Genomic DNA, 14,738 nt, shown 5'->3' on the forward strand with positions numbered 1-14,738 from the left:
CGCGACCGACCACCTACTACAATTTACGCATGTGCGCACGCACGCCGTTTAAAGGCGCACTACTGTTGTTGCTGCTTTTACTCTGAATTGTGACTCTCGGGATAAGAGACTAGATGAAACAAGAAACAAGGGTTGTATTTCAAAAGGACACTCCAGCGATTATGTATCACTTTCATACAATGAAAACATTTAAATGAGACAAGATTCAAACAAAATCAAAACAGGAGGGTCAGAGCCAAGCTCTAAAAACACTGGATCCATATCCATCTTCCATAATGCAACTCACCAGCATGTGTGAGAATATATTCCACTCTGTATTCCAATTTCGTTGTTTTTTTCATTTAATGATACACCATAGAAACAGAGAACTCTTTTGATAATGTATTACCAAATAAAGAGATATTTTCTAACATAGTTGAACTGTTAAAGCCTTATGAGATTTTTAAATCTTTGGAAAGCCAAAGGAGCATTATCTGGTTAGTTCTCATCGTGTTGAGTAAACTGAATTTCATGTGGCCCTTGCAAGCTTTTTATTTGAGATGAGCACAAATAAAGACAACAAATACTTTTTTTTCATTATTTATTCATAATAGTCTATAACTTTTGATAAAATACACTTTTTTTTTTACAAGTGTTGATTACTATATTACATTCACCCAGAGCTTAAATGGAGACGAAATGACACAAACACATTAAACAAATTCACCTAGTGACAAATATGACATTTTTAACAATTGTGAGGATTGCCTATGACACTTCTCCACCAAAGCCAATTCTATATGAACTGCTCTTCTGAATGCACACACACTAAAGGTAACTTAAACGACAGTGGGGACGGTTGCCTGACTCATGTTTCAGTCGTTATTAACAAAGATTTCAGCTGCCTTTTGGGTTGATTGAATGTTTGTTTTGTTAATTGTTTTGCAGTGCAATCCAGTCCCCAACTATACATGAGTAAAAAACAGAATCCTAACATCACATTCAACCAAATAAGACCTAAATATTTCCAGGGGGATAAATTAAATTTGTGTTAACAGAATCAAATACTGGCACACCAGTTATAATTAAATTACTATACTAGATTTGTGGAAACGCCTTGTGATTCTAGCACTATCTGGAAACCAATTTTTCACATGACACCACGCCCCCATTTGATAACAAGAACATTTAAAAAAGTCTTTAAGACTTTAATCAATCCTAAAAAAGGGTGCTTTATAAACATTTATTTAAGGTAATGACACAAATGTAGACAGCTAGGAAGGATACACGTTAGACAACATCTCTATGGAAAAATATAGACCAATGGATCCATTCAAAGACTTGGGCCATATTGATATCTGGGCAATTTGAATTATAAAAAATTATTCTCTGCACACTGATCTGTCCAGTCTACACAAAATTATAGGAAAAAACCGACGGCCAATATATTATCATAGTAAATACCCTGTTGATTTTCAAAGACATTAGCAAATAGACTTTTTATATTAAAATATATTAATTAAAATATATTACTTTGATTAACTAGTCAAACATTAAAAACAAAGTTCTGATTATTTTGTTTTCTTTAAGGTGACTTTGGCATATTACCTTGGAAGTAATTGCTATAAAACAGGCCTTCTTTGCACCTCCAGGAGATTTCAAAATATAGTTGCTGCGTCTTAAAATTGCAATCAGCATGAGCGCTCGAAAAACCTGGTGAGGAAACTCTTCATATTGGCCTTTTTTGCAAGCTGTTTGCATGTGGTAAAGTATGCATTTTTTAAAACTGTGTTCACATCTTCATAACGCAGCTACAAGGTGGTGACAACACAGTGTTCATACACACTGAAATGTGCTGGTTAATTCCTGTACATCACACACATACATTATTGTGCATCATATAAAGTTGACACAGTATTATTTTGTGCTTACATTACTTCATACCAAATTTAAATGGAGGTTAACTCTCTCAACCCGCTGGAAAAAAGGCCATTTTAAAGTGAAGCATTACAACCGCCTTTGAATCAGGGTCATATTGTACCTCCAAATAATTTTGTAAAACTGAAATCATGCTATGCTGAATCATTCTTGGATAAAGCATTTAGCGTTATAGCATAAACTACTGTTCTTCTCCATTTTTCTTTTCCACAGCGAAAAATAATGTAATACACAGCTGGATATGCTCAATATGTGCTGCACAAATAAAATAAAATACATTTCTACATCTAGGCATATACCGTGTATGAGCAATTATTTACAGTGAAAAAAAAAATCTTCATTTTATCCTCAGTTGTTTGTTTTTTTTTTTTACTGTTAGCCACTGCTGATCTACAGTTGAAAAAACCCACCTCACGGGGGACAATATCTACAAACTGGTTATTTTGAGAGAAAATGCAGGTTCACACAGTAAGGAAGTGACTCTAGACCTTGACCTGGAATGGAAAATATTTACATTTTTCCATAAGGAATTTATAGGCAGTTTTTTTTACATACAAAATGTTTTTCTTTTTAACTATGTTTGATTGTAAGTGCTGTAGTTTCTACCATATATCCAAGTGCTTTGCCTTGTTACTCTTAATCCAAAAAATTATGTGATGTGCAATCATCATTAAGTTTCAAAATTCCTTTTATATTCTCTTTTCTAAAACTATACATGTACTTTCAAGTTCTTAAATCCGAGTGTGTTCCAGTAATAAATGTACAGTTTGTTTATATATATAAAATAGTTAATGTTAGTTGCACTTCCCTGCCATGCATGCATAAATGCCAAATAGGAGGTACTCTACAACCAATGATTATCATTAACGCCCTTTTTTGTTGTTGCCTCTAACTGATTAGGCCTAATAATAAAAAGTGTCAGTCGAAAACATAACAGTCATTATGTTTTACAAAAATAGCAACATTCATTATTCCCTTGTTTAAAAACTACACGCATATATATTTTATATATATATATATATATATTTAAAAAAATATATCACACTAATTCTAGCAGAGTGAAAACATTGCCAGATTTTATATTTGTCACACATCTGAAAGACTAATGATTTGATTGAAATCTGATAGACATTTCCACAAAAAAAATTAATGGAAACAACTTTTCATAGATGTTTTTGAAACAAAAGACCATCCAGTGTAAATTCTTGCCTTTCCAAACAGCGACCACATGCTGGTTATGTCTGGAGCGTGGTTAAACAGTCTCACCCCGACTCTGATTTTGTGTCGATTCTGAATGGCCTGCTTCTGCTTTGTGCCTTGTTTCAATTCAAATCAAACCACGATATCGTCTAATGATGGTCCATTTCACATCATCGTACGACTAAACACGATACGCATAGTTTTGAGGGGCCGATGCAGTCGTCGTGGCAGAAGGCTCCGCATCCTTTGCACACGATCATGGCCTTCAGTCGGCAGTAGCATTTAGACTGGACGTCCTCCATGTTGGAGTCCTCGATGAAGGACTGCTCTGGTGAGGGCTCGCCCTGGTTGCTGTGGTCTAGCGAGTGACCGGCAGGAATGGTGGTGACGGTCACGGAAAAAGACATGACGCCACCGCCTCCATCCACCTCCGATGAGGCTGTGGAAGAGCCTAGGCCCGCAGTGCTGTGGTGTAAAGTGTGAGGTACAGACATGCTGATAGTGCCACCGTAACACGATGCGGCCACGGCTTCATGATTATCAAGTGTTCTCTTGTGACCTGTGTCTGCTTGGGTGAGATATGGCTCGTTGTTTCCTTGATTACTATTGCGGAGTTCGGGGTGTCTTCGGTGTGACTGAGAAAAAGGCATGGTGTCTTTGGCTGTTGCACCGGTCGCGCTATTCTCTGATCCAGGCTCACTCTTTACATCCTGAACGCTTCCTCCTTCATTCAACTTGGTTATCGAGTAGCCCTGCTGCTCTGTTTTAACCCCCGAGAACATTTTCCTGCCCTGTTCTTCCTTAGCCGCCTCCTCTCCATCAGTTCTTTCCCTTTTTAAACCGGTCACAGACGTGTTTGGGATTGGGGAGAGCAGCAGTCTCTTGCTCTCGGGTCCTCGGCCGTACGTGGACACATTAAGCAGGTAATGTCCCGTCATGGCGGGCCTAGGTATCCTCTTACGACCGAGGAACCCAACCGAAATCCTGGACCGGTCCTGACGCTCGTCCATCTGATGTGGTTTGTACTGAGGGTGCTGAGGCCCCAAAACACCGTAAGGTTGGCTCTGCTGGCCTTTCCTCTGCATGAGAGCCTGTAGGATCTGCTCTTGAGTCTCCCTATCAGGAAGTCCTCTTTGAATTCTTGTGTATTCTGTGTAAACTCCCGCTCGTCCCGCTGTATTGAACTGGTGGGACGGCTGCTTATCGGCCCTGTGCTCTGCAGAATGCGACGTCTTGCCCTTACTACCACAGGGTAAGTTTGACATCTTCACTTCCACCTTGGAAAGTGGTTTTGGGAGGATCTGCTCCAACGGAACCTCTTTGCCCTGGAGAAGCTGAGTGACCAACGGGTTGTTTGCAGGGATACAGGAGCTGGTCCTGCATGAGGGGTTTTCCTGTCCCTTCACAGTGTGCACAAGTGAAGGAGTGGGTTGTGTTGATGTGTTTGAGTTTGATTGAACGCTATGGGGTCCCGCACTGACAAGACCCACAGAATTATCTTTGTGTTGTTCGTCAGTTTTGCTTGTGTAAGACATTTGAGACCGGTTTGGACTTAGTTGACCAAAGAATTCTAATGGGCGAGAAGGAGTTGTGCTGGTCTGACTGCTTGGTAACCTGGTTGATGGGTGTGGGGACGTTGGGCTTGCGCTGGGTGATGTCTGTTCACCAGCGCCTCCCCCTGGCCCCGGGCCTGGCACCACTGCCTTTGACGCAGACGATACGGCGGCAGCTGCCGCTCGCTGCGCTCGAGCGAGCTGGGCTTTGGCTTTGATGTCAGCCAAAGTGCGAGCACCGGTACGACCCGGGCTGCTGAGCGGGGCCGGGAGTGGAGTCCTGGGGGACACTTGGCTGGGTGACACGGGAACAGGAAGAATTCGTGAGACTGGGATCTGATAAAAAAAGAAGAAAAGATGTTAAGAGAAATATTTCCAAGATCTGCAAATATATGTGAATGAAAAACATCCAGAAAACACAAGAATATAAAAATGTGTGTGTTGGCTCCAAATAAGAAGGAGAAAAACTTCTCAGAGCAACCTTTCAAACTGACACTTTGGCGCCTTTTTTTTTATATTCAAAAGGCATTTTAGATTAGGGAGTCTTAGAACTTGTTCCTACCTTGAGTGGTGGAACCCTCTGATTTGCTGTTGGAGATGGTGTAGCAGGGCTGGATATAGATGATTCTGGAGGAGATACGGAGCACACTGAAGACACTGAGGAAACGGAGGACATTCGGGGCCTTTTCTCTGGTGTTAATTCACCCCCTGACTCACTGAGAGATTTCCTTTTCAGTGGCTCTGAGGGGACTATGGGCTCAGGGGCAACCTCTTGGTTCTCCTCTGCAGCAGGCTTAACAACAGACACCTGCTGATTTTCTTTTAACTCTGAACTAGCCTTTGTTGGACTGCTCTCCTTTGCAGGCGATTGGGGTAAGTCTGTTTTCTCCTCCTTCACTTCATCCTTAATCTCCTTCTTAAGTGTGCTCACCACCACCCGTTCACTCTGTCTTTCAACATCTGGTGTGGTCACTGCTGGCGTTGGTACAGACTGTGTTAGTGTGTTCAACCTACGATCCTCTGCGTACTGTGCGCGCCGTGTCTTCATGGGCTCTGTTGTGTAGATCAGCTCTTTGCGAGCGGGCTGTGCCTTCAGAAGCTCAGGTGTTGGCTTTGTGTCTTTCACCACATTGGTGTGGGTGCTGTCCTTGGGGCCCTTGGGAGCCAATGGGGCCTGTGCGACAAGTCGTGTATTATGAATCGGGGACTGTGGCCTGATAGACTCTTGTTTAAGATCAGCCTTCGTCAGCTCTTTGGATTCTTCAAAGCTGAGCCCAGAACTGTATAGAGGTAGAACATAGGGAGGAAGAAATATAGACAAGGAAATAAATCCACAAGTATACTCTTTCATTTATGAAACAGTGATTATTTAAAAAGGAACAAAATCATGCCTTCAAACTTCTCCAAAGTTGGATCAGATAAGCGATTTATGAGGAAATCTAAAAAATTTCAGATTCATAAAAGAAGAACCTACTTTTCACCATAATAGTTTTCAAAGAAGGCCTCCTTCCAGAGCTCAACTTTCTTTTCCTTCTCAATTTCTTGGCGCATTCGTAGCTGTAACTCTGGAGTGAATTCACCTGTAAAAGGAAAAAGTTACATAATCGAAAAAGGCAAGGTTACGTCCTAGATGTTTTGAACCTTGGTAACATAATGTTTCATTGAATGTCAACTGAATGCAGTTTGAGAATGAATGATCACTTGGAAAAGGTTGCACTGACCCTCTGACAGTCTCTCCTTCCAAGACTGTGCTGCTGATGTGAAGAACTCATTGTTTAAAGCAGAACCAGTGACCTTCAGGAGGCCGTCCATGCAGGCCTGGGGAGAGGAGGCACATTGTTATGACTATCATCATCACTGCATCATTATATCAGCCTATACTGCCCATATGTGATGAGCAGTTTAACATGGGGAATCAGTTGATATGAATGAATGCTGTAGAAGAGTAAACTGTGCTTAAAATATATATCTATGTGCACATATGTTTTCTAACTGTTTAAAACGTTTTCAAAGTATTTTGTAAGATACCTTAATATATGTTATGCTATGCAAAATTAATACACACAAGATAACGCAATAGAAGCATAAAAAGAAGTTATAATCTTAGAGCCACCTGCCGGTCAACTTCAGGCAGAAGTTTGAGCAGCCTCTGTTGGCAGTCCGGGGGCAGGACCGAGAATGTGTGCTTGTTGATGATCGCCCGCAAGTTGGTGTTAACCAAAATGGAGTCGGGCGTTTCCACATCTATTCTACACTTAGTCCGTTTCAGTTGCCCTGCAATGCAAAATAGGAAACAGATGTAAGCCAAGACAGACCCAGAAATATGTTGATTTAGCAATGGACATCTTGAGTAATTACTTTTGTTCTGTTCACGTGGGAGTGTTTCACTTGTTACTGGACTTCTTGAAATAATGCAATGAACTCCCTCCATTCAGGCCCAAGCAACTCGGCAGATATAAGATTGGCTCCAATAGTAGTCATATTATTTGTTACTATTTTTATGGATAAGGTTTATGTTGCTTTACATTTCCTTATAGTCAACAAATACCTCACAACTTCCTTACTCTACTTTAAGAACACAAATATGTATTCATAAAAAAGAGCGTTAATAAAGTCCAAGAACAGCTTGGCAGTAGGTTTTAGTGAATAATGGGGACTATTTTAAGCTTTGGATTTTCTTTTTTTTGCCGCATTAGTGAGTATTTACAGAACCAGGACGGTGAAGCTAAGATTGACTAAACAAATCAGAATGAACTACAGTGTCTAATTCACTGTAACAAAAGAAAAACATGATATCCGGTGCAAAGGTGGGGTTTGTAATAGATTTATAGACAACAATGGAGATCTATGGCAAAAAGGGGTATGCTTTACTAGGCTTTGGCAACACAATACATGGAAATAGGACCAATTCATTGTAGGTTTGGGTCTTGAAATATAATAATATCAGTGAACCTTTCTTTTAAAATTTCCAAACCACTCGATTAAATGAACATATAAGTCTGCCTTACCTGCACTAAGGCGACCTGACCTCTGGGAAACCTTTCTCGGTACGACTGGGTGGCATAGGTCTGTTTGGACAGAAGAAAAGTTAAATGAAAAAGCTCTGGAAAATTGCTGACCAGAGAGTTCGAACTGTTTCCACACTGATGTTGCCAACAATATGAGTCATGTTTGGATGAAGAATGATACCTAAATAATTTTGTTGTTTAGTTATGAAAACCTGTTATTAAAAAGACAATACCTAATATCCGTCATTTACCATGCAATTAACATAGAATATAAAGTCAATATCACACCTCATTATTGTACGCTGGATATACATCTATTGTTCAAGACAAGTTCAATGTGCAACTCTTCATTGCGTTTTTTTTTTTGTTTTTTTTTGACAATATAACAGGTGCCACCTACCAGTCTTTGTAGTAGTTGTGTCAGCCATGGTTTTCAAAAGCAGCCTGGGACTGGATGTGGTTGGCATTCCCCCCTGTCTGCGCTGGTTTCTCTGTTGCTGCTGCTTCAAGGCCTGAAAATGAGCAAAACAAGGAAGGAACAAACAGTGTGTGAGTGTGTGTAGCTCTCTGTTTCCCTGCAACTACTCCCACAGGGCCAACCGCCTGGTTAAAAAACAACTAAATAACTGCACAGGAATGGAACATAGGTTGCATAACACAAGCATAAATCATCTCTGTGTTGTAAATCTTTCAAGAAGTCAGATCACCTTACAAACAGTGTCAACCGATTAAAGAAGCAACCAAAGACGATGCGCTGTTCTATTGTTTAAGCCCATTGAAATGATTTTTTTTTTTTACAGAAGAAAAAATATACAAAGTCTGCCAGGCACTAATTTGTAGCCAAATCACCATCTCATAGTGTTGCCTACTGCCTACTGCCTACGCCTAATAAATGAAAACTTATTAGAGCTGTAAATTCCACACCAGCACAGACGGAGTGAATTATATTCAGGGCAATCAAGTTGATTCTAATGAAATGGAAAACAAAAGGCACAAAACAGCCAATAGGAAAATGTTGAGCGGGTGTAAGATGAGGACATTAATACTGTAAAACCAACGAAAAGCGTTTTTCCATGATGCATGGTTGTTTTAAATAATCAGCACAAGATGTTGACGAGACATGAAATTGAAGGATAATTGGGCCTACTGAAACACCAACATTATGTACATGTCAGCGAAAAAGTTTACATACATTTGCAGAAAATGTACTTGTAAGTTTTTTATATGTTACAAAAATACAAACATCCAAGAGCAGGAGTCCCCTTTAAAAAGTTGTATATCAGTGCAACAAAAAATAAATAAAATGTGTACATGAAAACATCAAGAATTTGTGTGTTCTAGAGTTATTAAGAAGGGATTTACATGGGTGTATGTAAGAAGGAAGGTGTGGCAGGAACTTGTTACATCTGAGCTGTGTGTTTGCACAAACAGCAAATACAGCACTTACTTCACTTAGCTGTTATTTATGCAAAAGATATATTCATAAAAAGGAGAATACAGAACCCATCAGTACCTGTTTTAAAGCTTTCTTGCTGTGTTTCTGCGATGGAGAGATGAGTTTACCAGAGGGGACGGATGGTGACGAGCATCGGGGCTGCGGTGAAGACGGCTGTGACTGCAGCTTGGAGGGAACTACAGGAATACAAAAGCACAAGACAGATGTTACCGAAATACACTTCCTGAGGGTGGTGTACAGACAATTCTCATTCATGCTTTTGTTTTGGGAAAAATTAAACCAATACCGTGCACAAAGGGGTAGTTTACAAATACCAAAGTGTAATTATATTACTAAATAAAAAAGGGCCAAAAATGTAAAATAAAAAGAAAGTTCACATTCACAAAAACCTCTATATTTCAAATAAATCGCCTTTTCTACAAACCGTAGCCGATACAAGTTTTTATTTTTCAATGCCACCTAATATGCATTTGCAGTCCTTTGCATTGACTATATCTCAGACCTCTGACTCAGATGTGAACCAAGATTATTTGATTGGCAGTTTCGAACGAGGAAGTGTTCACAGGTCATACTGTGAAAATACAGTTTCCTGTTATAAGTCTTAAAATATTCAAGTGGCATAGAGAAATAACGAATCAGTGAGAGCAAGAGCCTGAGGAAAACAAAACAATTGGCAGTTTAAGTTGCTCTGCAATCAGACAAAATCAGGTGTGCAACTCACAATAATGCACTGATCTGACATTGCAAGCGCACAAAAGAGCAATAAGTACAGCGATATGACCGTCATGTGCCTGCTGACTATTAACGTTAGACATTGAGGACACAGCGCGTTTATTTGAAGACGAAAAACCCACCTCTTTCTATCATCATGTCTGAAGCTCAACGTAATCCAGAAATTATTTTGTGATGAGATGGTCTAGTTTATGTTTGGGCTGAAAACAGTTTCCTCTCGACTTGCCTCTTCTACGGGTTCAACTTCAGCTGGTTTCCTGTGTTTCCGCAATTACTTTTAACCAACGGCTGAGAAGGGGGCGTTTACTCTCAAAGTCATAACAGAGCAAGGAAACCAAATAGCCAAAATCAACCAATGAACGGAGTCATTAAAGTCATACCACGTTAATTTCTTCATCTTTTGTCTATTGATTTCACCTAAACAATTGTTGAACGTCGGCAAAAATGATGCAAGAGAGAAGCCCTTTACTCCTTAATATTTTAAACAGAGCTTGTAAAGCAGCTCCTGGAATGAGGAAAATTGTTTTTATTTTGTATGTATGACCTAAAAAACTTAAAGAGGCAATTTAAGTGATGCCGTGATGATGTACAATCGGTGTAATAAAAATCCTGTAAACTGTACACAGTACCTCTTCGCATCCACCTTCCTCTCCTGCCCTCTTGAGTGATGGCACTGCTGTCGTTTTCTGTGCTTTGGGAGTCAGAGTCACTGCTCTCCTCTGAGTCCTCGTCAGACAGCTCCTTCGACAGATCGGAGAAGTCCTTCTATATTAATTATAGAGTACATGGAGTATGTTACCTTTATGTTCTAATTGTGGTAAACAGACTCACACCATAATCCATAAATATTTGAGCATAAACACAGTTTGTGATGATGGTGAATGAGATTTATGTTTGCCTGTCCCTAACGCAGACTGACAATTGGTTGAAATTACCAAAATGAATGACTGTGAATGACCTTAGCAGTGAAAGCTCCTTTGTGTCTGACTAACCTTTAGTGTGTAGACTCCCATTCTGCCGGGAACTTTGTAGAAGATCCCCTCTTCACCACGAGAGTTTGTGTGCAGCATTGCGTTCAGACATGCCAGAGGAGAGGTTCCACTAGATCATGAGGAAAAATTGTAAAATAAATGACACATCTGTTCCACCAATAAATCAGAGAGCTGGGAGAAAGATGCAAGGAAGGGTAAAGGCTGGTCTGATATCTGGGAGAGGAATTGCTATCATGCATCAATTTAAATTGTGAAGTATTATACAGATTTTATACAGAATCAGTTGCATTAAGGCCAGGACACACCGGCCCGATAATCGCCGTCGGAGAGTCTGGAAGGGGCGGGGACACGAATCTGTTTGGTGTGTGCCGTGACGTCGGTCGTCGTAGATGTCGTCGGGCTTCTTTTGAGCTGGTGGCGGGCAGTCTTTCAGTTGGAGCAATTTCATTGGTGGAGGGCTAGCGAATCAGTGAAGCCCAGAAGTGAGGCGGGTAGCACAAACAGCTAACAACAGCTAGCCATTGTTTTAATGTGTTTGTTTCGTTCAGCGAGTACTCACATGCATCAACCCTTGTTGACTGCTCGCCACCATGCTCGACACTCTCTGCTAAAAATGGTGCTCTTTATGGTCCATAAATATGTATTTGTATCTATGTTTATGATCTAGAGAGCTGTCCCATCATTTCCGGCTTCCGTATTTTTTTGGGCCACAATACAGATTAGCGCCGCCTGCTGTTATGGAGACATTACGTCCCGTGCAAGCGCAGAGCGTACGGAAAGTCAGTAGTCGGCTCGGTGTGTTCTTGGCACTTTCTTGGCCGCAACGGGCAGACTGGAGCTGCCTGAAACGGCAGACTCCATTTTCGGGTAGTCGGACCGGTGTGTCCTGGCCTTAAAATTTATTTAATCCTTATATGAAATTGTTGTTCCTCAGATCAAACTAGTCTGTTGTGAAATCCAGAGGTATTAAGTGAAGCCAAAATACATTTTTGTCAACTTACATTTGGGCTATTATGCAGTTTAACTTAAAGTGTGTTAAGCTAAATGTTTAGTATTAAAATACAATGAGGTTAAGAAAGATGCAACATCTGTTAATCATTTAGAAAACTACACTAGTTTGGTGAATAAATATTTTTTGCTAAAATCTGAACATCATTTATGTCATTCACTTCACACATCCGCTAAATTCTTTAGATAATATCATGTAGCTATGTGGAACTTTTGAATCCACGTGGTAATACATTGCCATGAGAGTCTGTGCTTTATTTTGTTAGAACTGCGAGGCATTTACAATACTGGAAAATAAAGCATGTTTTTATGTTTTTTATGCACCAAGTGGGAATAGATGGTAAAAAGCAAGCCTGGGTAAGATATATACTGTAAGTGTGATACTAATGCTGTGTCTTTATGCAACTGCACCTAGGACATGTTATTGTTAAAAAACATGCAAAAGGTAAAAACCAAACAAGGTGGCATTGCTGTGAGTTTGTTAAGATAAGGGGGTGGGGTTGGGGGGCTAGCTTTTTTCTTACCTTCTGGATGAGAACAGTGACAATGAAAACAAAAAGAAATGAGAGGTTTATTAATTTGAGTAAAATAACCATTGCTATGTGAACAAGAAAAAAAGGGAAAGTTTATGATGTGAGGAATCAATAACAAAGAAGGGGAAAATCTGTAGTGCTCGCTCTCTCTCTCTCTCTCTCTCTCTCTCTCGCTCTCTCTTGAAATGTCTCCACTGTGAACGGCGTTCCCTGCAGTCAAGCACAGATTCCGGGGAAATGTTTACCTTATTTCCTTAAGCCTTTCTCTTTGGATCACCTGCAGGATCTCTTTATGGCTCATCGGCGTATTGGGGTATTTCTCCAAAACCTTCAAGAATATCATGACTATTAGAAAGTATTCATGACACAATTGTGCAGTTGAGTTATTCAAGTGAGAGTGGTTACAAAACATGATGTGGTCTCAAGGCTACTTCCGCTAAAGCCTGAGATTTCACATACAGCACTGAAGCTTTCTGACAGATTTCCACAAAGCCTTGACCCCTGACTGTGTAAGTACATGATATGGTGCTCAGAATAATCAGGACCACAAACCTCTTATAAACATTGTGGCTTTCTTCCCTATTTAGATTGAGATATTTTGCTGTGATGTTGTCCGCACCCTAGTGCACATTTACAATCACACTGCTGGTAAATAACAGGTGGTTAGCGACTAACTTATCATTTTCATATACGGCTGTCATCCAAGGGAACCATTCTGAATGGTATGGACACAAACTGGAAATGCAGCAGCATTGCACACACTTTAATAAAACATTAGATTGCAGCAGAGGTGGATTTAATCTTTTTGGGACCCTCCACATGACCACATCCGATGCACCCTCCAACTTTTATCAAACGTTATTAATCTAAAAAAGAATTATGTATAACTTATTTTCTTCATATTCAAATGGTTTTATTAGCATACGTTTAAAAAACAATGTCGCAAAAGCATCAAAATACAATTTGTCCAATAGAAGTGCACAATAATAATCAGTTTTATCCACATTTATCACCTTAAGATGAATGTGTGTTTGGTATTCTGATTCGATTAAGCATTACGATTTTAGACAAACTAAATTAATAAGCAAAAAGTAAAAACAAAAACAAACAACACAAACAAATCTTCTTAGCCATAATAAGTTATGGACCCCTTGGTAGCTTGAGGCTGTTACCTTTGCAAGTCAACTAAACAGTACAGTAACATTACAGACACATATTTGTATCATGAAATAAACATGTGGTGTGGAGCAAACTTGCTTTTATTTTGTTCCCTGCTTGCACATGTTAGTGACGACTGTTTTTATATAGCCCTGGTTTGTTTGAACCTCACAGGACAACAGAACTTTACATGTGTTTACAGACTAACATCATAATTCAGTGTGTTTGCAGTAAGCCACGCTTGTGTGAGCAAACTACGCATTGTAAATAACCCAGTGGAGCTAATGCATCTCGGTACAGTGTTTTTTCACACGAGCAATAACGTCATAGCATTTAATATGAGGCAGTTGTTTGGAGTTTGGATATTTTGCAGTCATTAGCATGTGATGCTACACAGCTAGCTACAATGCTAGCATAATTCATTGCTGTACTGTAGTCGACTCCTCAAACGATGTCATGCGATACTTTATCTTTGAGACATATTACGGAGTTACGGTAACGTATGAGAGGTTACTTTACAGCAGACATTGTACGTTGAAATGTTTGCAACTGACTTCAAACTTGTTGAAGAACTGAGTTGCGTTAGCAACAGCTAGCGTGCTAAGCCCAGCTAACGCTGGTTACTTCACGGTTACTTTTACCCGACTTCCAAACCGTGTCATGTAATAACACCCGTTGCGTGTGCAAACAGGACACGGAAGGGTTTATGGGAGATGCTCGGGTGCACAAGGTTAACATTAGTATCGCTGACATGTACATGGAAAGACTGACAGCGCTCCTTTAAATGTATACACCGTACAGCGGCCTTGCGCGCCGCACGAGATATTTCGTCTTCAGCAGCAGGTCATGAACTCATAAACACAGTTGAACAAGTGGGAGCGTTCAAGGGAAAACAACCACAACAAACGGCGGATTTAAAGACGGGTAGAGTACCGTTTTAGCGGCTTCCGCCCACGTCCTCCCCTTCTTCTTCTTCTGCCTCTCCCTCATGGCTGATGTCTTGTAGCGAAGTAGTGTTTGAATGTGTTTCTGTTGAAATGTTGCTTTAGTTACCGCGTAAGATCCACTCCGTCTGCCATGTTGGACTTACTGTAAAGAGTCACGTGACCCCCAAGGAAACGTCATCTTACTGTACACATAGCTGTCATGTCATAGTGTTTTCAAGTTTCCCCCACATTTAT

At 40.2% G+C, this 14,738-nt stretch overlaps 1 protein-coding gene across 1 annotated transcript; it reads right to left on the reverse strand.

Annotated features, from left to right (window-relative positions):
* Positions 1 to 612: 612 nt before the first annotated feature.
* Positions 613 to 14,618, reverse strand: asxl2 (ASXL transcriptional regulator 2). Its single transcript, XM_080041763.1, has 12 exons — positions 14,491 to 14,618; positions 12,645 to 12,727; positions 10,859 to 10,967; positions 10,496 to 10,631; positions 9,192 to 9,310; positions 8,079 to 8,190; positions 7,679 to 7,738; positions 6,784 to 6,944; positions 6,392 to 6,488; positions 6,145 to 6,250; positions 5,233 to 5,950; positions 613 to 5,006 (listed from the first exon to the last, which is right to left on the reverse strand). Exons 1-12 carry the CDS (start codon positions 14,545 to 14,547, stop codon positions 3,288 to 3,290), a joined length of 3,477 nt encoding a protein of 1,158 aa, XP_079897889.1. The 5' UTR covers positions 14,548 to 14,618; the 3' UTR covers positions 613 to 3,287.
* Positions 14,619 to 14,738: the final 120 nt, after the last annotated feature.

This window comes from Ammodytes marinus, assembly GCF_949987685.1.
Source record: "Ammodytes marinus genome assembly, chromosome: 15".
Taxonomy (NCBI): Eukaryota; Metazoa; Chordata; class Actinopteri; order Uranoscopiformes; family Ammodytidae; genus Ammodytes; species Ammodytes marinus.